We start from the raw sequence: 21,930 nt of genomic DNA on the forward strand, positions 1-21,930 counted from the left end.
CTCTGGAGGGTGTTTGGCTGGGGCCTCAGAAGGGCTTTGGTATATCTATCTGCCACCCAAAGAGGCACACTGACTTGGCTTGCCAACTCCCGCCGTTGCTGAGGGTCCTCTTCCTGCTCACTGTAGTGGGCTCATGTGCTCCCACTGCAGATGCAGAATCCCCCCGCCCCACACTCCTCTGTTTCCCAAGGCACACTGCAAGTCCCCAGAAATAAGTGCCCACCCATGGGCACCCTTGGAAAGGTCCAGCCGCTGACTGTGCCAATGCCGCGTGACTCCTGACACCACTGATATCTGGAGGGGTTGAGCAATGGCTGAGATAAAATTTCATTGGCATTTAATGCAATCCCTTCTGTTTCTGCTAGAGGTGGCGAATTCTATAGAAAGCTGCCAGACCTGGCCAGCTCACTGAGCGTTGACCCCTTCCATCCAAGGGCAAGGCAATGGATGTCTGCAGATGACTCATTCGCAATAACTGTGGCATTCGGGCTACGGGACTTGGCTGAGCCCAGCTGGGTAGGGCAGGCCTGGCAGGGCGGGCGGGAGCAGCGAGTCCTCTCCATTCTAACCTCTGGCTCAGAGGAGCAGTGATGTAAACTGAGACAGGATATAGACACATCCTGCCTGAGTTAGCAGCAAGGAATAGGGCCCCACGGTTCTCCCACAGCAGAGATCCTGCCATAAATCAAGTCCTAGGGGGAATGTGGAATGGTATGCGCGTTCGGGCTGCGTCCCATCAGTTCCGGAGGGGAATGCCCATAGTCATTGGTCAAGGTTTGAAACTTGAATCCTAGAGAACCACTGGGTGGGGTTGGGAGGCAGGGACAAGGCTGGGGGCCAGCAAGCCCGTCCTCTCCAAACAGGGGAATGGTTGCAGGCCTGCACTTCCTCAGTGCCTGAAGTGGAAGGATTACAGCAGCTTCGGCCCCTCGACTCTGGCACGATACACACACACACACGCAGGAGCTCACTAGTGTCTGATTCACACACGCTCACTTACAGACACACACATATAAACACTGATGCCCACAAGCCCAAGGATCCACAGTCTCACGTGAAATGAAAATAAAGACGCCTGACATTTATCGAGCGCTTAGTATGAGTCAGTTTCTGTGCTGAGCCGTTTATACGCACTTGATTTCACAACCCAAAGAGCAATATCTTATCATTCCCGTTTTGTGGATGATGAAACCGGAGCTAAAAGGAGCTGGCTCACCTCAGGTCCTTGGCTAATAACTGGCACACTTGATCCCAATGCAGGCAGCGAGTCCCTCACTCCCAGGACTCCAGGCTGTGCACACCCAGACGGAGGTGAGCACCCTCACGTGCACACATGTGGCTGTGTACACACAGAGGCACATCGTGCACAAATACAGCCCTCGCCACACTTATTCCTGCTCAAGTTCACTGAGTAAAGCCCCACAGCCACCTGGATTTTAAAGACGTATAAACCACTGGGTGTCTCCGATACCCAGATCATTATCATATTAATTACTTAACAGGATTACATGATAGGCTCAGAATGTCTCCTCTCTGACAGTTTCTAATGATCAGACCTAGCCAGAGTGCGGCTAAGAAGGATAAACATTCCTTTCTGTTAAAAGAAAATTTTAGTTTTTCATTGCAAAAGCCCAATGGCAGAGGAAGTCGGGGGAGGCCCAGCAATGTTTCCGAAAATCTCACAAAGAATCTCAGGGTATACGATTTCCTGTCAGCAAGAAAACGTGCTGTTGTAAAAAGAAAAAAAACGGGCCGTGAGCAGCTACAAACCCCAAAAGGTCAGGAGAGCAGATGCCTCCAACGTCTGTGTGTCTCTCGGCCGGCCGGGACGAGGCCAGCCAGCGGGGCCGGGAGAGTCCCCGAGTTTGCTCAGCGTCGCCTCCAAGTTCCCTGCCTGCCGGCCAGCCGGGAAACAACTGGTGGCGATGTGCTCGCCAGCCTGCTTCCAGCTCGGCCTCTCCCTCCCAGCAGGTCCTTTTCTTACTCTCTTCAGGGGGGAAAAGTTTTAGCCACCGACGCGTCCCGACCAGCACACAAAGAGACGCGCAGGGGCGGCCGGGGCGCAGAGCCCGCGCGCCAGGGGCCACCCGAGGCCGGCTGGTCGCCGCCAGGCCCTGCGCCCCGGGGCCCGCGCCGGCCGACCCCCCACGCGGGTACTCACCGCGGCCGGGCGGCGACGTGTCGTTGAGGCTGTTCATCGCCGGGGGTGCTGGGCGCGGCCCGGGCGGCCGAGGGGCGCGCGGAGGGTGGCGAGGGTCGCGCTGGGCCGCTCCGAGCCTGGGCGGCGGGAGGAAGCGGCACCTGTGTCACACTGCTCCCGCGCGGCCCGAGGGGAGGGGCCCCGGCCCCAGATAGGCAGGCTGCGTGTATTTTTTTCTGCAGACTTGGCTGGTGGGGTTTCCACCCTTTCTGTTTCTCTTTTTTTTTTTTAAGCACACACCCGCCCACTTGTGAACTCGTCTGTTCCAAATTTCCTGCGCAAGAATCACATTTTTCTAACTCTGTTTCTGTTTCTGTCTGCAACTACCAGACACAGAGGTTGTGGTTGAGAAACCCCTCCTCTGTGGACTGAAAACTCCCAGATGTGACACAGTGGCCTGCCCCAGCACTGTCGGAGACGGTGACCAAATAGGGACAGACCTGCCTTTGAATCTTGGCTGGCAGATCGGCTCTGCGGCTCAGAGCTGTGTGCCTCTCAGAGCCGCGAGGCATTTGTGGCCTGGGAAGAGCTCCCGCCTTGATGGCCCTTCAGGGGTGCTGTCCCAACCCATGGGCTAAGTTTGGGAAAGATTCTCAGAAAAAAGGATTGCTGGACGTGTGATTTATTTGGATCCCCTTTGTCTGAGGATTCCAGACATGGTGGAGTTTGTGGCGACTTCGCTTTACTTAGACAATTAAAAACTGACAGTGACTTAGACACTCTGGTTAGTTAAATAGAGCCTACCCCCACCACCCACAAAGAATGTTGTTATAGATGTGGCCCCCTCCCCCCAAGAAAGGCAGAGAGCTTGAGACCATGTCACCCTTATTTGAAATCCCGGCCCCAGGAGTCACGCTGTTATTCTCATGTCTGATGTCTGCTCCTCCTGTGGGGGCTCTGCGTTGTTGTTTACTTGACAGCCCTCGGTGCCTGCTGCGGCCCCCTCCCCACCTGCTCCTGCTCCGGTCACTCTGCTGCAGTCCCGGACACCATTTTCCAGCTGTCTGCACATGTGAGCCCTTAGGAGTACCACCCGCGCTGAACAGACTTGAGGCTGCCCCCTGGAGGTGTGCGGTGCAGGCGCCTGCTCAGTTCTCCGTGGGAGGGACCCACTTCAGGAGTGATGGTTAGGGCTGCCTGTTTGACACAGTGGGACGCTGTTCATAATTCTCTTTAGTTAGGTAACGAAGAAGTCCACATTGCCTGTAGATCCTTAGTCAAACCTCCGTGCCCAACATGCACGTGTTGCCTTGAAGTGAACTGTTCACAGAAGGCCTTTGGCCAGGTGTGGAGACTTTCGAGTCTCAGTTTCCTCAGCTAGAAAATGGAGACAAGAATGCTTACATTCCCGAGTTCCACTGAGGCAATGTCTGTAAAATAACAGTGGGACCGAAAAGGCCTTACTAGAAGCTGGCAATGATACCGTAACATTTGGTGTTGCAATACCATAGGCAGGTAATAGCCCCTGTGTTCAGAGTTCGTGAATAAAACAACTTCCGTGATGTGAAATGCAGCTGGAGAGCTGGAAGGAAGCCGAGGGACCTGCCAGGTAACCAAGAACGGGTCCCCAGGTCACTGTGCCTCACTTCAGGGAGGCTGCCTGGAGGCTCACTTCCAGCTGACTGGCCTTAGACATCATCATAAGAGCCTTGCTTATTTAGTTTCTCAGGGTAGGACAGAATAAGAGCTTCAAAACGTGACAAGAACTCCTTACAGAAAGAAAGCCAAAAAACCAGCTAACTGAACAACTAAACGACGAAGGTGGAAAGCCCAACACACTGCAGAGGTCAGAAACGAGAACAAGGTAGCACTCGTCACACACCTAGAGCATCTGGGCTCCAGCCGTCAGCAGCAGGGGGCCCGCCGTGGGCTATCAGGAGCCGACGGTTTGGGACTCCATCTGGGTTTGAGTCCTTACTGCCTTCTAGCTGGGTAAGCTTCAGCATTTTATTTAGCTTCTCGGAGCCTGAAATTTTTGTCTGTGAAATTGGAGCAAACTGCAAAGTTAGGCTGCTGTGAGCACTACATTAGAGAATTAATGGCATAATTGCAATGTCTTACTTAGCACAGAGGAGTTAAACATAACGGTCCCTCTCCCCCTCACGGGCACTCCTGCTTTATAATAAGGACCCCGGAGCATTCTGAAAAGAAGGTAGAGAGAATTTAATACTGAGTAGTAGTTTGGCTAGCAGGGAAACATTGGGTATATTTTTGAAAATTTAACCATGGACGTGTCTAATTTTAAAGAAATGAGTGCTATTTTAGGAAGGTAAATAATTATACGAAAAATTAGAGTGCATGGTCAGAGTCTGCCGCTAAGTCACAGAAATGCATTACTAATGTGTCTTCATGTGTTGGATCTTTGTTAATGGAGTAGAAAGAACTCAGTTATGTCGTGTAACAATAAAGCAGTTCTTATTTCATTTAATTCCCATAAATGCTCTCAAAGACAGGATTGCCCATGGCCCGTCTCAAAGGTGAGAGAGCCGAGGTTGGCAGCAGTGACAAGAGCTTGTCCAGGGCAGTGGGCAGGAGGGGACTTGACCTTCGCAGCTCTGTGATGCGTGTCCGACTTGGCTAGTATAACCCGCAGAGCCCTCTGAAGGGTGTGGGGGTGGATGGTGTCCCAGAGGGGAATTTTCTCTTCCGTCCTTGCACTGTACAGGACAGGAGCTGCCCATGGGAGGGGAACCTCTGCTCGCCTTATGCCCACCCCAAAGTAACACACACTCAGTGCTGGCCCCTTCCAGAAGGGGCTGGGAGACCCTGCTGCAGTCGCTGTCCTCTGGGGGTGGGTTCTTACAGGCGGAGATGGGCAGATTCTCCATGCGTCCTTTAAAATTTCTAATTAAGAGTTTTGCCCTTCATCAAAGTAATAGATGCTTTTTGTGTAAAAAAATTAAATGAAGAGAAAAAAACCCCGAAACCCTAACTACTGCTCATCATCTCTAGCACATTAAAATCTATTTATTTCTAGTTGTTTTTATGCATTTGTGGACATTTGCTTTATACTACTGAGATACTACTGAATATGTGATCTTGAGTGCTGAGTTTTCACCAGCAAACATTATGTCACAGCCACTTTCCCATATAAAAGTATAAAAGCTCTTTAATTCCTTTTAATTACTAGGTTGTTTGATTTCCTTGCAGTTAAGTAGTGCTCTGATAAACCATATGAACATAAATACATGCAGTTCACGTTTTTTTGTTTAGTTTGTATTCTAACAAATGGAACTACTGGATCGAAGGTTAGGAATGTGCTTAAAGTTTTCATACATTCCTGAGTTGTGGCTGTAACAATTTGTATTCTCCCAAATCAAGATGACCAGCTCTCGTCTCAGAGCCCCCTGTCAGACTTAAGGGTTAGATTTTAAATCATTGATAATTCTGTAGGTGAGAAACATACGTAGTTATCTGAGTTTGCATTTTCTTGATTACTAATGAGGTTGAATATATTGTTATATGCTCATTTACAAATTGCATGTTCTTTTACGTGAATATTTTGTTCATGCTGTTTCCTCATTCAGAAAAGTGGTTAATGCTTTTCTTATTGTTTTATTTGAACTCTTTATACAGAAAAGACAATCACACCTTTTTGTGTGTATTGAAAATATTTTCTCCTTGGGGCTTTTTCTGGTTCTTTCCCATTAGCACGGAAAGATAATTTGACTTACTTGATTGGCAACTTGGCAGCTTTTAAGAAAACCAGACTGTGGCTATGCATATGTTAAGAGGAGTGGAGAGAAGAAACAGGGGTTTGGTTCGTTAACGCTGTCACAAGCTGTGAGTAATGAGAAGCATGAGGGGGGAGTGGGGAGTGGGGAGGGTGAACCCAGAGCACAGAGAGATCAGTGGTGGCGGCTCTGCAGCCCAGGCCAGGAGCCTCTCCCCTTCCAGGCAGCACACGGGACTTTGTGTGAGGAGAGTCCCCAGGTGAGGAGGTTTGCTGCCGAGAGGGAGGAGGCCTCATGTTGACTGTGTTGCAAGGCCCTCTTGGTCTAGACTTTGCTAAGGCCAGCTCTGGGCAGGCCAGGCAGAGAGGAGGCGCCCAGAGCTCCAGCCTGCGCCCCTAGCTGACAGTGGCGCCTCATCGAGGGTAGATCTTCAAGCCTCCAGAACAGCCTGCTTCTGGAAGCTTCCAAACCATATCTCTAAGAGATGAGGAACAGCATAGAAACCCAGCAGGAGCACCAGGTGGTCCAGGATGGTTTGAAGTGACCATAGGCAAAATCTCATGCACTGGTGACAGCTCTGAAGCCAACTTGTAGTGGACTGGGGTTGAGAAAAGGGACGAGGAGACTTCAGAATGGGGAAAAAAAGAGCACAGAGAAACATCAGGGGTGGGTTGGCTTGCATCTCGGGCAGAGAAGAGGAGTCAGTGAAAAGGACACAGCGCACAGGTCAGCCTGGGTTGGTCCCACACGTCAGCAGGTGTGTGATTTTCCATGAAACATCTCAGCAGGCATAGGATTCAACAGATGGTGGCCATGTCTTGAGCACCAGAATGCCGGACCTGGGGCTATGCCAGGCTCTCCTTCATGCGGTTATTGCTCACATCACAGCGTCTTTACAGAGGAGGTGCCTTGTGGTTATTTGTTTTTCTTTTTCCCTCTTCCTCATTTTACAGAAAAGGAAACTGAGGACCAGAGAGGTGAAGTAACTGCTCGTGCTCACACAGCTCCTCAGTGACAGCTGGAATCTGAACCAGGTCTGTCCAACCCTGACGCTCTGCTGTGGAGGAAGTGCTCCCAGCTCACTCTCCTTGGCACCCCTCCTGCCCACCCGGTGTCCCTGGGGGACCCCCTGGTATTACTGCTCAGCTTGATGGGGCTTTTCATGCTGGAGGCCCTGAGACACAAGGACAGCAAGCAGGGAGCTGCTGAAGGAGTTTCCCATGGTTCCTATCAGAACATTTGGAAATGGAAACCTAGCAATTACAGAGAAAATTATTAACTTTCAGGGAGCCTTGTTTGGGTCATAGCCCTTTCCTTTGGGCGTAAGTTGTTGGTGTGAAACTGAACTGAAAACTTGCATCTCCAGCTGCCCCAGCTGAGCCCTTAGACCTTTGTTGTGGCTTTTATTCTCTTGGGCAAGAGGAGGGAGGAATTCGGGGTATGTGGCCCCATGACTGAGAAGGAGGAGCAGGAATGGTACTTACATTTGTCAAACTTTTCCTATGTGTTTTCCATATTTTGTCTCGTTTAATCCTCAGAACAATCTCATGAGCAAGGAAAGAATGGCATTTGGAACGTGGCAGACGTGGCTTCTCATTCCTAGTTCACCACTCGCCACTGTGCTAAGTGACTTTGCCTCCAAATTTTCTCCTGTGCAGCATGGGGTTACTGCTGCCTCCATCCGAGGTGCTCTGAAGGGGTCGGTGCAGGGACCCCTGGGGGCTTGCACGTTCATCAAATGATAAAGACATGTGGAAAAAATTGAAAATATCATGTGAAATACGCACACACACAGACATAAGTGTGTCATGACCACAGCTGGATATAACTGTGTCCACCTACAGATGGGAGCGATCTTGCCAAGGCCACAGGGACATGCTGACTATTTATCTATTTCTCTCATTTATATACTCCTTCAAGTGTATGGCTCGAGACAACAGACTTAGGATACTTTGTACTTTCTGCCTTTCGACAGCCCATTACAATTATATTAAAAGAAAAATAAAAGAAATAAGCTCACAAAGTGAAGAGGCTCTGTGGGGATCCTTCAGCATGTGTGCGATTTCAAGAATTCCGGGAAGATGGGTGGGATGTAGAGCATGTTGAGGGGAGGAAATGGAGAGATGGAGGTTTCCGTCCAGAGAAGACCACGGAGGGGCTGCAGGGTGGCTGTGATGGGGGTGGGGGTGGGGGGGACTGAGCCGGTCAGAGCCACAGGGGTCTGGGCTCAGAGATGGCAGGTTGGAGGGTGAGGTTGGAAGTGGGGACGAAGGCAAGAGGATTGGCTGAAGATCAACCTGGGGTGAGGCAACTCCTCCTCACTTCCTCACCTTTGCCTACAAAATGTCAGGCTGGCTGCAGAAGTTTGCCCTTATGGAGAAAATGTACGGATATGTCTCTGAGAAATCAAGAAACTATAAGTGAACCAAGGCTGCTAGCGTGGGAAGGAGCCTCTTTCAGCATACCTCCCCTTTCTGGAACCTGGGGGCCGGCAGCCTGTCAGGAAGCTCCTCTTTCACACACCCTAAAGCACAGACCATATAATCCGGAAACAGATCTCCCAGCCAGACTTTTTCCCCCAGAAGAAGGGCTGGGCAGGAAACGGATGGATTCGGACAATGGAAGAGGAAGCCCTTCACAGCTTTTAGAATAATCAGTCTGGTCTTTCGTTTTTAAACGTGAGAAACAACTATATATGACAACCAAGTCATATACAAGAACTAGAACATGCAGTTTTTGATGACACTGACATTTGTAATTCCAGGTAACTTTGGTGACAGAGGTGGAAGGGAAAGAGCTGAAATGTGGTGGGAAGGGGGAGAAGGCTGATGTTCCCATTTCACACAGAGGGCGTGGAGATGTGGATGGCAACCAGCTTGTGTGCCCTCAGCATCTTGTTCAAGCTCCAAAGACAGTCAGCCCAGAGAAGCACCAAATCTAGTAAGACAACTACTTGACATTTGGAGAGAGAGGAAAGGAAGAAGGGAGTGTGCCAGAGTGGTGACGACCATCAGACCATCATTCTCACGCAGGGTGGATCAGTCAGCATCCAGGAGTGACAATGAGGACACACTCAAGGGGGATGAGGCACAGGGTTTTGAGGAGTGGGCCCGGTTAAAGGCCTCACATCTGAGGATGAGCACCAGACCCAGGTCTCAAAGGGCAGGGGAGGAACAGTGTCATGAGAGCTGGGCGGGGCAGAGGCCTTGTGTGGGGGGCTCCCCGCAGCTGTTGCTTCAGAGGACCAGAGCCCTGCAGAGCCACGGAGACAGGGAGGCCGCAGGGCGGGCGGTGGGCGGTGGATTGATGATGGCCCGCTTCTCTCTCCACCTGCCTCAGGCTGGGCCTTCTTTGGCCTGACCTAATTGGATGCTCTGCTGAAGCAGCCCTTACATCAGTCTCTGTCCCCTGGGCGCCAGTAGGGGGAGAACGGATCTGGGATGGGATAAGGAAGAGCAACCGGCACAAGAACTCAATACACATTGTCTGAAGTTCGCGAGTCAAAAACGAGGATAATGAACATATTAGGTAGAAAAATGAAGCAACCACCTGGAGACCTGCTATTGGAGATGGTGAAAAGAGCCTTGGGAGCGCGGGCCTGTGGGTGGGGGAGTATGTGGTGGGAGAGAGCTGCTCTTAAAACAAAAGCCCTCTGTACCATGTGAATTTTTTTTTTAATTTTTGAAAAACACTTGTAAACCACAGGGAAAACCTAAACTAACGAAAAAAAACCTCAGTTGGCTGAGAAAATGGGCTTGACTTAGCAAGATGAAACTCAGCAGCAATTAATTAAAGTCTCTGACCTTGTTTCAAAAGAATGTACATGGACAGTACCAAGGAGACATAACTTGGCTCAGTTTCCCAGCCTCAGCTCTGCCCGCAGCGTGACTTAAGGTGTGGCCGAGGGAGGCATCTCAGTCTCTGTGATCTCCCTGAACGACTGGCCCTGAGCTCCCCACCCCCAACCAATCCCAGCTGAGGCCTTAAGTGGAAATGATAACCCGCCTTCTCCCAATTTCCCGTCCAGATTAATACCGTTGTGCATTCCTGATTACTTGAGTCACCACCCAAAGTTCAAGCTTTGCAGTCTCTTCATCCCACTCAGCTCTTAAATCCTTAATGGGTGTCTATCTCTGGTTCCCTCGTGTTCTCCAAACCCTTCCCACTGGGGCTGTGAAACTCACAGTCCGACAAGTGAATTTCTCTGTGTTCTGTAACTTTTTGTTAAATGTTACCTTCATGTTTTCACTCTTTCGGGAGCCTGGTTTTCCCTAAAGACATTTCTTCCTCTTTTGTCCTCTCAAGCGGAGATTGTTTCTTTTTTTAAATTGTTTGTTTTATATATCTGTGTCTATGTCTATATCTATAATCTACGTCGACATTGACATCAGCATCCATATCTATATACTGAGGAGGAGTGAACTTGCTGGGTTATATTAGAGTATGCATTTGACTCTGTTAGATAATGTCAAATTGTTTTCCAAAGCGCCAATTTCCACTGCCACCAGCAGGATATAGAAATATTCTACATCTTCCAAACACTTGGTATTTCTGAGTCTTTTAAATTTAGTTATTCTGTTTGGCGTGTAGGAGTGTGTCATTGTGTCTTAATTTGCATCAATCAATCAATCAGATAAGATGACCAGTGAGGCGGAGCACCCAAGAAACCGGAGGGAGGTCATGGGAATTAGGTGGCTGCCAGAATTGGGCTTGGCAAGTGTCTGTGGCATGGACTTAGTGGGCATGGACTTAGTGACCCTGGACTACATACTTTCTCTTTGATCTGTAGCTTTCTCATATGTAATGTGGGCATGACAACTCTTACCTTATAGATTCGTGGTGAGAGTTAAAAATAATATATATAAAGTGGCTGGGGCAAGGTAGGTAAACTCAGTAAACGGTCACTCTTTTCCTTATATCTTTACTCCTTGGGTGGTAGAAGCCACCAAAGCATAAGAAGCAGGCAGAGCTCCCGGGGACCGCAAGGAAGCAGCAGGAGTCTTGGGAGTTTGCTTTTGAGTGACCCTTGTGCTAGCTTGTATTATTATCCAACAAATATTTACTCTTCCCTTCCCCAGCATGAGCCCAGTGTACTGCTCTGCTCCGTGGTATTGGAACAGGCCATGGAATGTTCATGGACATGACCTAAGCCACATCCCAGCAGAGGCTTGGAATGTGCTTGCATGGTTTGTCTTGGCCGCTTGGCCTCGTGTCCTCCAGCCCTCCACCATGGGAAGAGCCTGCCCCGGGTAGCCGCTGCTTCTTCAGCCGGAGCATGCTTCTGGAAGCCTCTGGCTCTTATTATTCCACCACGATGACTTGATTCAGCTGTGTATGACCGTTAAGAATCACTAGCAGTGATGACAGTCTGAAACATATCAGCATTTCATTGTGTGTGGCAACAATAAAAGATAATAAACATGAAATAGATTTCCTTTGCAGATAAGAGTTAATATGACAGTGGACAGATGCTCTGATATTCATCCCTGAAGCTGTTAATATCTGTTTTCTCAGAAGCATGAAACAATAACTACAAAAGATCTGTCTGCTTTGAAAGAGAAAAAGCAGCTAAAGGACACAGTACCATTTTAATTATAGTTTTCTCTCTACTGGTGAAGCTTCAAGGGTGGAAATAACTCCACAAAACTGGAATCTTGAAGGTTAGGCATAAGCTAGATCAGAATATAGGAATGTTTGCAGAACGGTAAACCCTAGACAACATCTAGTGCAACCCTCTCATCCACATATAATAAGGAGAGCATTAATACTAGATGTGAGGTATTCATTTGCCCTCCCATCCACCCACCTACTTGTCTGTTCATCTATCCATCCATGGATCTAACTGTTCATTTATTCAACAGCTATTCACTAATTGTCCATTGTGTGTTAGACACTGGACTAGGTATGGAAGATACAGAGATTAATCAGACATAGAATTGCCATCAAAAAGAACAGAGACAGGCAGTGGAGATAAACGCTTGAGAGAAAATCCCTGCATAGTGCTGTAGATGCTGCCTAGATGTCTGAGCAGGGCTCCTTCTCTGGGAGGCTGGAGCAGAGCACACAGTGTCCCCACGGTGATGTCTAGACCCTCAGAGACAGAGACTGTCTTGTAGTTCTCCCCTAAGCCCATAGTGGTTGGCACAGTGGAGCAGGCACGGATAGCAGGTAATGGAAAATACTTGGTGTTGGGGTAGCGAAATCTTCTCCCATGGTTATCAGATTTTGGGGACCTGCCTAGCCCAGCCCTGTGACTTTATCCATTTGGTTCCATGTCACAGCCCCTTGACACACCTGGGCAACACTTTCTGATCTATGCCTGGTCTTCTCCATTCAGCCATTTAACAAAAGATTTTTGCCTTGTCTACCTAGTGTTTGAGGCAAAGGCAGATACTATTTTCGCTTTAGTTTCCTACTTCACCTATCATTCAGACTGAGATATATCTATTGCTTCTGTGTCATTTTGGGAATTATATGAGTTAATACACATAAAGAACTAAGAACACTATCTGGCAAATAGTGAGCTCTAAGCAAATGTTGATATTATTAACAGCTAATATATCTTTGTGTGCTTTTATGAAAATTTCTGAATGACAGAGTCTTAACAATGGGTCCCTGAATCAAATGTAGGTAAATTTGAAACAGGAGACATACCCGTCAAGTAATGGTTTCCATTCCACGTCCATAGTACATGAAAGTCCCACTTTCACCACCGTACATCAATGATGCATTGTATACATTTGTAACTTTTAATGCAGTGTATGAAAAATAGCATCTTATTTTGCTATTTTAATTTTCATTTTCTTTATGAAGAGTGAGCCTAAACATCTATCAGATGTTCTCTTTGTGAATTGCCTGTTTAGATTCTTTCTCCATTTTTCCTTTGTATTGATTCCCTCAATTCTTATTGATGTTTTAGAACTTTATGTATTGTTAATAGCTATTATATCTTGATCTGATGGGAGTTATATGAATGTATACATATGTAAACACACATACAGTTGTACAATTAAGATTTGTGCACTTTACTGAAAGTTATAATCCGGTTAAACATTTTTTAAATAGAAAAACAGACAATAGAAACAGACCTAGAGAAAATCCAGGTGTTGGATTTATTATATGTGTACTCTATAATAATTTATCTGAGGAATTAGCTAACAAAATGGAGAGTTTTATCAGGAAACTATAAAAAAGATTATATGAAAATTCTAGAAACAATAATATAATAACCTATATTGAGAACTGAATAGCTGAGTTTCACAGTAGATTGGACAAACTTACAGCAGAATTAGCAAGCTGGAAATTGGGTCAACAGAAAAAAATCCACACATGATGCTCCCTGATTTCAAATTATATTACAAAGCTATAGTAATTAAAACAGTATGGTATTGGCAAGGACCAGACATATAGATCAATGAAACAGAATGCACAGCCCAGAAATAAACCCACAGATATACAGTCAATCAATTTACAACAAAGAAGCCAAGAAAATACACTGGGGAAACGACAGTCTCTTCAATAAATGGTGTTGGGAAAACTGGACAGCCACATGCAAAAGAATGAAACTGGACCACTATCTTACACCATACACAAAAATTAACTTCAAATGGATTAAAAACTTGTATGGAAGACCTGAAACCACAAAACTCCTAGAAGAAAACAGGTGGTAAACTCCTTGACAGAGGTCTTGGCGGTGACTTTTTGAATCTGACTCCAAAAGCAAAAGCAACAAAAGCAAAAATAAATAAGTGGCTACGTTAAACTAAAAAGGCTCTGCATGGCAAAGGGAACCATTGACAAAATGAAAAGGGAACCTACTGAATGGGAGAAAATATTTGCAAATCATATGTCTGATAAGGGGCTAATATCCAAAATATATAAAGAACTTGTACAACTCAATAGCAAAAAAAAATCTGATTAAAAAGTGGGCAGAAGATCTGAATAGGCCTTCTTCTAAAGACGTACAGATGGCCAACAGGTACTTGAAAAGATGCTCAACATCATTATCATCAGGGAAACACAAATCCAATCCGCAATGAGCTATCACCTCACACCTGTTAGAATGAATGTCCTCAAAAAGACAAGAAATAACAAGTGTTAGTGAGGCTGTGGAAGAATGGGAACCTTTGTGTGCTATTGGTGGGAATGTAAGTTGGTGCAGCCACTACAGAAAACAGTGTGGAGGCTCCTCAAAAAATCAAAAATAGAACTACCACATGACCCAGCAATTCCACTTCTGGGTATTTATCTGAGAAAACAAAACACTAACTAGAAAAGATATATGCACCCTATATTCATTGCAGCATTATTTACAATAGCCAAGATGTGGAAGCAACCTGAGTGTTCACTGGTGGGTGAATGGATAAAGAAGATACAGCATATAGATGTACAATGGAGTACTATTCAACCGTAAAAAGAATGAAATCTTGCCATTTGCGACAACAGGGATGGACCTTGTGTGCATTATGCTAGGTGAAATAAGTCAGACAGAGAAAGACAAATACCATATGATCTCACTTATATGTGGAATCTGAAAACAAACAAACAAAAAACAAGCCCATGGATACAGAGAACAGCTTGGTGGTTGCCAGAGGCAGGGGGTTTAGGGCTGGGAGAAATTAGTGAAGGAGGTCAAAAGGTAAAAATTAAAAAAAATGAATTAAGAAAAAGTAATGGGGAATGCAGAATAACCTTTTATGGTCTGTGCTTTATTAAATCCTTGATTATTTAACAAAACAAAGATTTCTCACTTAAGAAACAGCTAAGATTTTTTACTTCCTATATTTACTTTAAAAAATATTTTATTGTCACTTTGGTTTAAATAGATACTCAAGTATTTTTTCTGAGTAACCCACAATCCTACCTTAATCAAGTGTTCAAATCTCCCGACAACTTTTGATTCCCCAAAATGAATCTTAATTGATGTCTTTTACACACACCATTATCTTCCTATGGGCTCCTAGAAAATCACAAAGGATTTGTTCTTTCATCTTGTATAAAGGTGCTCAAAATAATTAGGTTTATTTGATTAGATTATTTGATTATGGATTGAGTGATGAATTTCATGGGAAGCATTGTCAAAAAAACGCTCAACATCATTAGTCATAAGGGAAATGCAAATTAAACTCAACAGGAGATTTTATTACACACCTATCAGAATGGCTAAAATAAAAAATCATGACAACATCCAACACTGCTGAGAATTTGGAGAAACTCAATCACTCAATATACTGCTGATGGGAATGCAAAATGGCACAGCCACTCTGGAAAACAGTTTGGCATCTTCTTAAAAAAAATGCTACTATATGACCCAGAAAATTGTACTCTTGGGGCTTTTATTCCAGAGAAATGAACATTTATTTTCACACAGAAACCTATCCATGATATAGCCTTATTCATTAGAGCCAAAAATTGAAAACAAAACAAAACGAAACCCAGATGTCCTTCAGTGGGTGAATGGTTAAACAATCTATGGTACATCCGTACCCTGGAATCCTCTCAGCAGTAACAAGGAAAGACCTATTGATACACAGAACAGCCTGGATGAATCTCCAGAGAATCGTGTGGAGTGAAAAAAGCTAATCCCAAAAGATTATTTAAAAAAAGAGAGAGAAGAAATAAAATGAATAGACTGAAGCATGAAAGACAAACGATGCAAAATACAGAAAAAGAGTGTGAGACATATGAAGCACAGTGAAAATATGTGAGTTATAATTGGAGTTCCAGAAGAAGAAGAGAATTAAATGAGGTTGAAGATATATTTGAAAAAATCAAGGCTGATAATTTTCCCCAAATGACAAAAGATCTCAAGTCCCAGTTTCAAGAAGTGCTGTAAACCTTAAGCAAAGTAAATGCTAGAAATAAACCTACATCTAAACACATCACAGGAAAACTGGTAAGAACAAAAGACAGAGAGGATCCTAAAGGCGGCTAGAGAAAGAAGCAACGATTAGACTCAAATTTGACTTTCTTTTCACAGTGAGAATAAACTTGATTTTCTTTTTATCTGTATACGTTTTAAACAATAAGCAGGGAAATGATATAAAGCTATTTCCATTTAGGGAAAGATCCAGATGTAGAGGCTACACGCACATTCCAGTGAGGTGGCCCTTCTTTGAAATGATTTTCCATCTCGTCTCAACGTTGCAAATTGTCTGTAGGTTTAGTTTGTACGCTGCTTAAGCATCGCACGCCTCTTTCTCTTTTTAAAAAACCAAATCTACCTCATCAGCCATGCAGTTTGTCCGCTTTGGTTCAGAAAAACTGGCAGCTCTTCTCTAAAGTCAGCGCCTCCCAGGAGATGTGCCAGTGCCGGGAGGCGCAAAAGGACGCCCTGTGGGTCCCACAGCGGCTCCTGTGAGCCGAGCTAGAACGTGAGCTCACATGACTGGTTGTGTGAGCATAAATAAAATGGGAAGTGTCAAGCTTCAAAGGCAACTATTTTGAAGGAAAAACAAAAGACTTACTTGGACATATATATTATAAGATGCGAGATGAGAAAAGCGATTTTTAAAAAACTAATAAACTTTATTTTTTTGAGCAGTTATAGATTTACAGAAAAATTGAGCTGATAGTGCAGAGTTCTAAATACACTTTCCCCTACACACAGTTTCCCCTAATATTAACGTCTTGGGTTAGCGTGGTACATTTGTCACAAGCAATGAACTGATATTGATACATTATTACTAACCAAAGTGCAGAGTTTACATAAACGTTCACTCTTTGTGTTGTACAGTTCCACTGGTTTTGACAAATGAATAGTGATGTATCCACCACTGATTATCATACAGAATAGTTCCACTGCCCTGAAAATCCCCCTGTGGTCCACCTATTCATCATCCCTGAACGTGTAACAACCACTGATCTTTTTTGTCTCTGTGGTTTTGCCTTTTCCAGAACATCATGTAGTTGGAATCATACATGTAGCCTTTTCAGGTGGACTTCTTTCACTTAACAATGTGCATTTAAGCTTCCAATGCCTTTTTGTGGCTTGATAGCTCATTCCTTCTTATTTCTGAATAATATTCCATTGTATGGATGTACCAGAATTTGTTTATCCATTCACCTACTGAAGAATATCTTAGTTACTTCTAGTTTTTGGCAATTATGAATAAAGCTGCTATAAACACTTGTGGACATGTTTTGTGTGGATATGAGTTATTCAACTCAAATGGTAAATACCTAGGAGAGCTGGATTATATGGTAAGACTAGGTTTAGTTTCATAAGAAACTGTCAAACTGTCTCCCAAACTGGCTGTACAATTTTGCATTCCCAACAGCAATGAATGAGAGCTCCTATGCTCCATATTTTTGCCAGTAGTTGGTACTGTCAGTTTTTTGGACTTTAACAATCCTAATAGGTATATAGCGGTATTTCTCTGTTGTTTTAACTTACAATTCACTAATGATATATGATGTTGGGCATCTTTTCATGTTCATATTTACTATCGGTATATCTTCTTTGGTGAGATGTCTGTCCAGATTGCCCAGTTTTAACTGGGTTGTTTGTTTATTATTTTTGAGTTTTAAGAGTTCTTTGTATTTTGCATAGAAGTCCTTTGTCAGACACGTTTTGCAAAGATTTTCTCCCAGTCTCTGGGTTATCTTTTCGTTCTTTTAACAGTGTCTTTCACAGAACAGAAGTTTTTAATTTTAATAGACTCCAACTGATCAATGTTTTCTTTCATGAGTCATGACTTTGGTGCTGTGTCTAAAAACTCATCACCCAACCAAGGGCACTTTGAATTTCTCCTACATTAAATTCTACAAGTTTTCTGGTTTTTCATTTTAAATTAAGCATATGACCCATTTTGAATTAATTTTTGTGAAAGGTATAAAGTCTGAATCTAGATTTATTTTTTTTTGCAAATGGATGTATGATTTTTCCAGCACCATTTATTGAATGGACTATCCTTTCTCTATTGAATTGTCTTTGTTCCTTTGTCCAAAATCAGTTGACTATATTTGTGTGCCTCTATTACTGGGCTCCTCGTTCTGTTGTTGATCTTTTTGTAAATTTTTTACCATTCCACACTGTCTTGCTTACCGTAGTTTTATAGTAAGTCTTGAAGTTGGGTGGTGTCATATCTCCAACTTTGTTCTTCTCTTTCAGTATTTTGTTTGCTATTTTGGATCTTTTGTCTCTCCATGTAAACTTTAGAATCACTTGTCGGGCTGGATTTTTATTGAGTATGCATTGAATTTATAGATTAGGTTGGGAATAATTAGCATCCTAACAGTACTAAGTCTTCTTATCCATGAATGTGGACTATCTCTCCATTTATGTAGATTTTCTTTGATTTCTTTCATCAAAGTTTCATAGGTTTCCTCACATAGACTATGTAATTTTTAAAATGTTTATACCTAAATATTTCATTTTTATGGGCTACTATAAGTTGTATTGTGTTTTTAATTTCAAATTCTGGTTGTTCAATGCTTATATATTGGAAAGCAATTGAGTTTTGTATATTAACCATGGATCCTGCAAACTTGCTATACTTATTTATTAGTTTCAACAATTTAGGGTTGATTTCTACATAGATGATCATGCCACCTGAAAATGAAAACAGTTTTATTTCTTCCTTCTCAATCTGTATACCTTTTATTTTGTTTTCTGGTCTTATTGCATTAGCTTCCAGTACAATATTTAATAGGAGTGGTGATAAGGGATATCCTTGTCTTGTTCCCAGTCTTAGGAGGAAAGCATCTAGTTTTTCTACATGAAGTATGATGGTATGAGTGGGTTATTTGTAGATTTCCTTATCAGGTTGGAGAAGTTCCCTCTATTCTTAGTATGCTGAGGTTTTTTTTAATCCTGAAAGGGTGTTGGGTTTTCAAAAATGATTTCTCTGTCCCTTTGGATAGGATCATATTATTTTTCTTTAACCTATTGATATGATAGATTACACTAATTGATTTTTTTGAATGTTAAGCCATCCTTCCATACATAGAAGAAATCCCGCTTGGTTGTGGTGTATAATTTTGTTTATACATTGTTAAATTTGATTTACTAATATTTTGTTGAGGATTTTTTTTGCAGCTATGTTCATGAGAGATATAGCCTGTAGTTTTCCTTTCTTATAAAGTCGCTATCTGGTTTCAGCATTAGGGTAAGATGGCCTCATAGTTCTATTTTCTGGAAGATATTGTAGAGAATTTGTATCACTTCTTTCTTAAATGTTTGATAGAATTCACCAGTGAAGCCATCTGAGTCTACTACTTTCTTTTTTGGAAGTTTATTAATCATTGATTCAATTTCTTTAATAGACATAGGTTTATTTAGATTATATATTTTTTCTTAATTGAGTAGGGGTAGGTTGCATCTTTTGAAGAATTTCATTCAAGTTATCAAATTTGTGGGCATAGAGTTGTTCATAATATTCCTTTATTACTCTTTAATGTCCATGGGATGAGTAGTGATAGACCCTTTTTCATATTAGTAATTTGTCTGTTTTCTCTCCTTTTTTTAGCCTGGTTAGGGGTTTATCAATTTTATTGAAAAATCAGATTTTTTATATCTTTGTTATTGTCTATTATTTCTTGTTTTCAATTTCATTGATTTCTACTCTAATTTTATTATTTATTTTCTTCTGCTTCCTTTAGGTTTATATTGTTATTTTTCCTCTAGTTTCCTAATGTGGAAGATTAGATTATTGATTTTAAGTATTTCTTCTTTTCTAATATATGAATTAAATGGTATAAACTTCCATCTAAGCACTGCTTTCCATAAATTTTGATAAGCTCTCTTTTCATTTAGTTCAAAATGTATTTTTATTTCTTTTGAGACTTATTTAAGGCATGTGTTATTTAGAGGTGTGTTTAATCTGTAAGCATTTTGAGATTTTCAAGCTACCTATTCTGTTATTTATTTCTATTTGGATTCCATTATGGTATGAGAGCAGACACTGCACAATTTCTGTTTTTTTAAATTTAAGATGTATTTTATACCCACAAATGTGATCTGTCTTGGTGAATGTTTTATTTGAGCTTTAGAAGAATGTATATCCTGCTGTTATTGGATAAACTCTTGCATAAATGTCGATTAGATTCAGTAGATGGATGGTGTTGTTCAGTTGACTGAGTTCTTACTAATTTTCTGCCTGCTGGATCTTTCAATTAATGATGGAGGTATGTTGAGGTCTTTAACTATAATATTGGATTTTTCTTTTTCTCTTTACAGTTATATCAGTTTTTGCCTCTTATATTTTGATTCTCTGTTGTCAGGTGTATACCTGTTAGTGACTGCTATGTATTCTGGTAAATTAACCTTTTTATCATTATCTGATGCTTCTCTTTATCTGAGATAAAGGCTGCTTTGTCCGACATTAATATAACTACTCTAGTATTCTTTTGATTAGTGTAAGATTTGTATATCAGTCTCCATCCCTTCACTTTTAATCTATCTATGTCTTTATATTAAAAATGTGGTTTTTGTAGACAACATATAGTTGAGTTTGAAAAAGTTCTCTCTAGAAGTATGTCTTTTAATTTGTGTATTTATGCCATTCATATTTATTGATATTGTTGGATTAATATCTACCATGTTTGTAACTGTTTTCCATTTCTTGCCCTTGTTTTTTGTTTCCTTTTTTGTCTTCCACTATTTTTTCACCTGCCTGGTTTTAATTGAGCATATTATATTATTCCATTTCTTTCTTTTCTTGGTATAGCAATTATACTTAAAAATTTTTTAGTCATTTCCCTAAGGTTTGTAGTTAGATTTACTAGTAATCTAAGGCTACCTTTAAATAACATTATTAGCTTCATTGGTAGTACAGGAACCACGTAACAGAATATTCTCAATTTCTCCCTCTCTTCCCTTATAACAGAGCTGTTATTCATTTCACTTATCCATAAGCTGTAATCGCCCAATATATTATTTTTAACAAACAGTTATCTATTAGATCAATTAAGAATAAGAAAAGAAAGATTTTATTTTTATCTAACCTCTTTTATTCCTTTTCTAACATTCTTTTCTCTATATATAGATCCACATTTCTGACCTATTTCATTTTCCTTCTCTCTGAAGAACTTCTTTTAACATTTCTTGCAAGGCAGGACTACCAGCGACATATCTTCTCAGTTTTTGTTTTTTTGAGGGAATGTTTATTTCTTCTTCACTTCTGAGGGATAGTTTCAGTGGATTCAGAATTCCAGGCTGGTAAGTCTTTTCCTCCAATACTTTAAATATTTCGCTTCATTCTCTTCTTGCTTGTATGGTTTCTGAAAAGAAGTCTGATGTAATTCTTATTCTTGGTTCTGTAAACGTAATGTGTTTGCCCCCACCTGTCCCACCTCTGGCTTCTTTCAAGATTTTCTCTTTGTCTTGGTTTGCTGCAATTGTAATATGATGGCCTAGGTATGGTTTTTTTTGTTTGCTTGTTTTTGGAATCCATTCTGCTTGGTGTTCTCTGAGCTTCCTGGATCTGTCATTAATTTTGGAAAACTCTCTGCCAGTATTACTTTAAACATTTCTAATTTTTTACTGTTAATTTTAGAACATCAAATTATTTTTGTGTATGGCCTTTTATCCCACAGCCTTGCCAAATTCATTTATTAGGTATGTGAATTCGCTATGGTTTTTATTTTGTGATATCATTAGGGATTTCTACATAAATGACCACTTTGTCTGTGAATAAGGACAGTTTTACTTTTTCCTTTCTAATTATGTGACTTTTATTTCTTTTTATTGCCTTAGTGCACTGGCTAGGATCTCCAGTGAAATGTTAAATGATGTGATGAGGACTAACATCTTTGCTTTGTTCCTGATGTTAGACAGAAAGCCTTGAGTCTTTCACTAATGAGTAAGATGTTAGCTGTGGGTTTTTAGAGGGCTTTAATTAGGTTCAGAAGTTCTTTTCTATTCATAGTTTTTTTGAGTTTTCTCAGCAATGGAAGAGAGTTTGATCAATTCTTTTCTTTCATCTATTGAAACAGTCAAATGGATTTCCCCCCTTTATTCCACCATTCTCATCCTCATGGCAATCTGTCTCAGGTGCCTCCAGGTTCCTGCTCACAAGAAGGGGAATCAGTGCAGGGGAGGGTGCTTGCAACGAA

General features: G+C 42.4%; 1 protein-coding gene and 1 long non-coding RNA gene across 3 annotated transcripts in view; one reads left to right on the plus strand and one right to left on the minus strand.

Moving 5' to 3' along the window:
• Positions 1 to 2,691, minus strand: part of GYPC (glycophorin C (Gerbich blood group)) — a 44,820-nt gene extending 42,129 nt beyond the window's left edge. The window contains exon 1 of the mRNA XM_070581023.1: positions 2,162 to 2,691. Within this exon, the coding sequence (XP_070437124.1) occupies positions 2,162 to 2,198 (37 nt within the window). The 5' untranslated portion in view covers positions 2,199 to 2,691. The remainder of the gene's footprint in view (positions 1 to 2,161) is intronic.
• On the plus strand, positions 1,761 to 7,902 carry LOC139076738 (uncharacterized). 2 transcript variants are annotated; one of them, XR_011528642.1, is made up of 4 exons: positions 1,761 to 1,971; positions 3,121 to 4,132; positions 6,828 to 6,908; positions 7,413 to 7,902. It is a non-coding gene; the product is annotated as an uncharacterized lncRNA (long non-coding RNA). The 2 variants fall into 2 exon arrangements; XR_011528641.1 differs by lacking the exon at positions 3,121 to 4,132 and having other exon boundaries at positions 1,831 to 1,971.
• Positions 7,903 to 21,930: the final 14,028 nt, after the last annotated feature.

Source organism: Equus przewalskii, chromosome 17, assembly GCF_037783145.1.
Source record: "Equus przewalskii isolate Varuska chromosome 17, EquPr2, whole genome shotgun sequence".
Taxonomy (NCBI): Eukaryota; Metazoa; Chordata; class Mammalia; order Perissodactyla; family Equidae; genus Equus; species Equus przewalskii.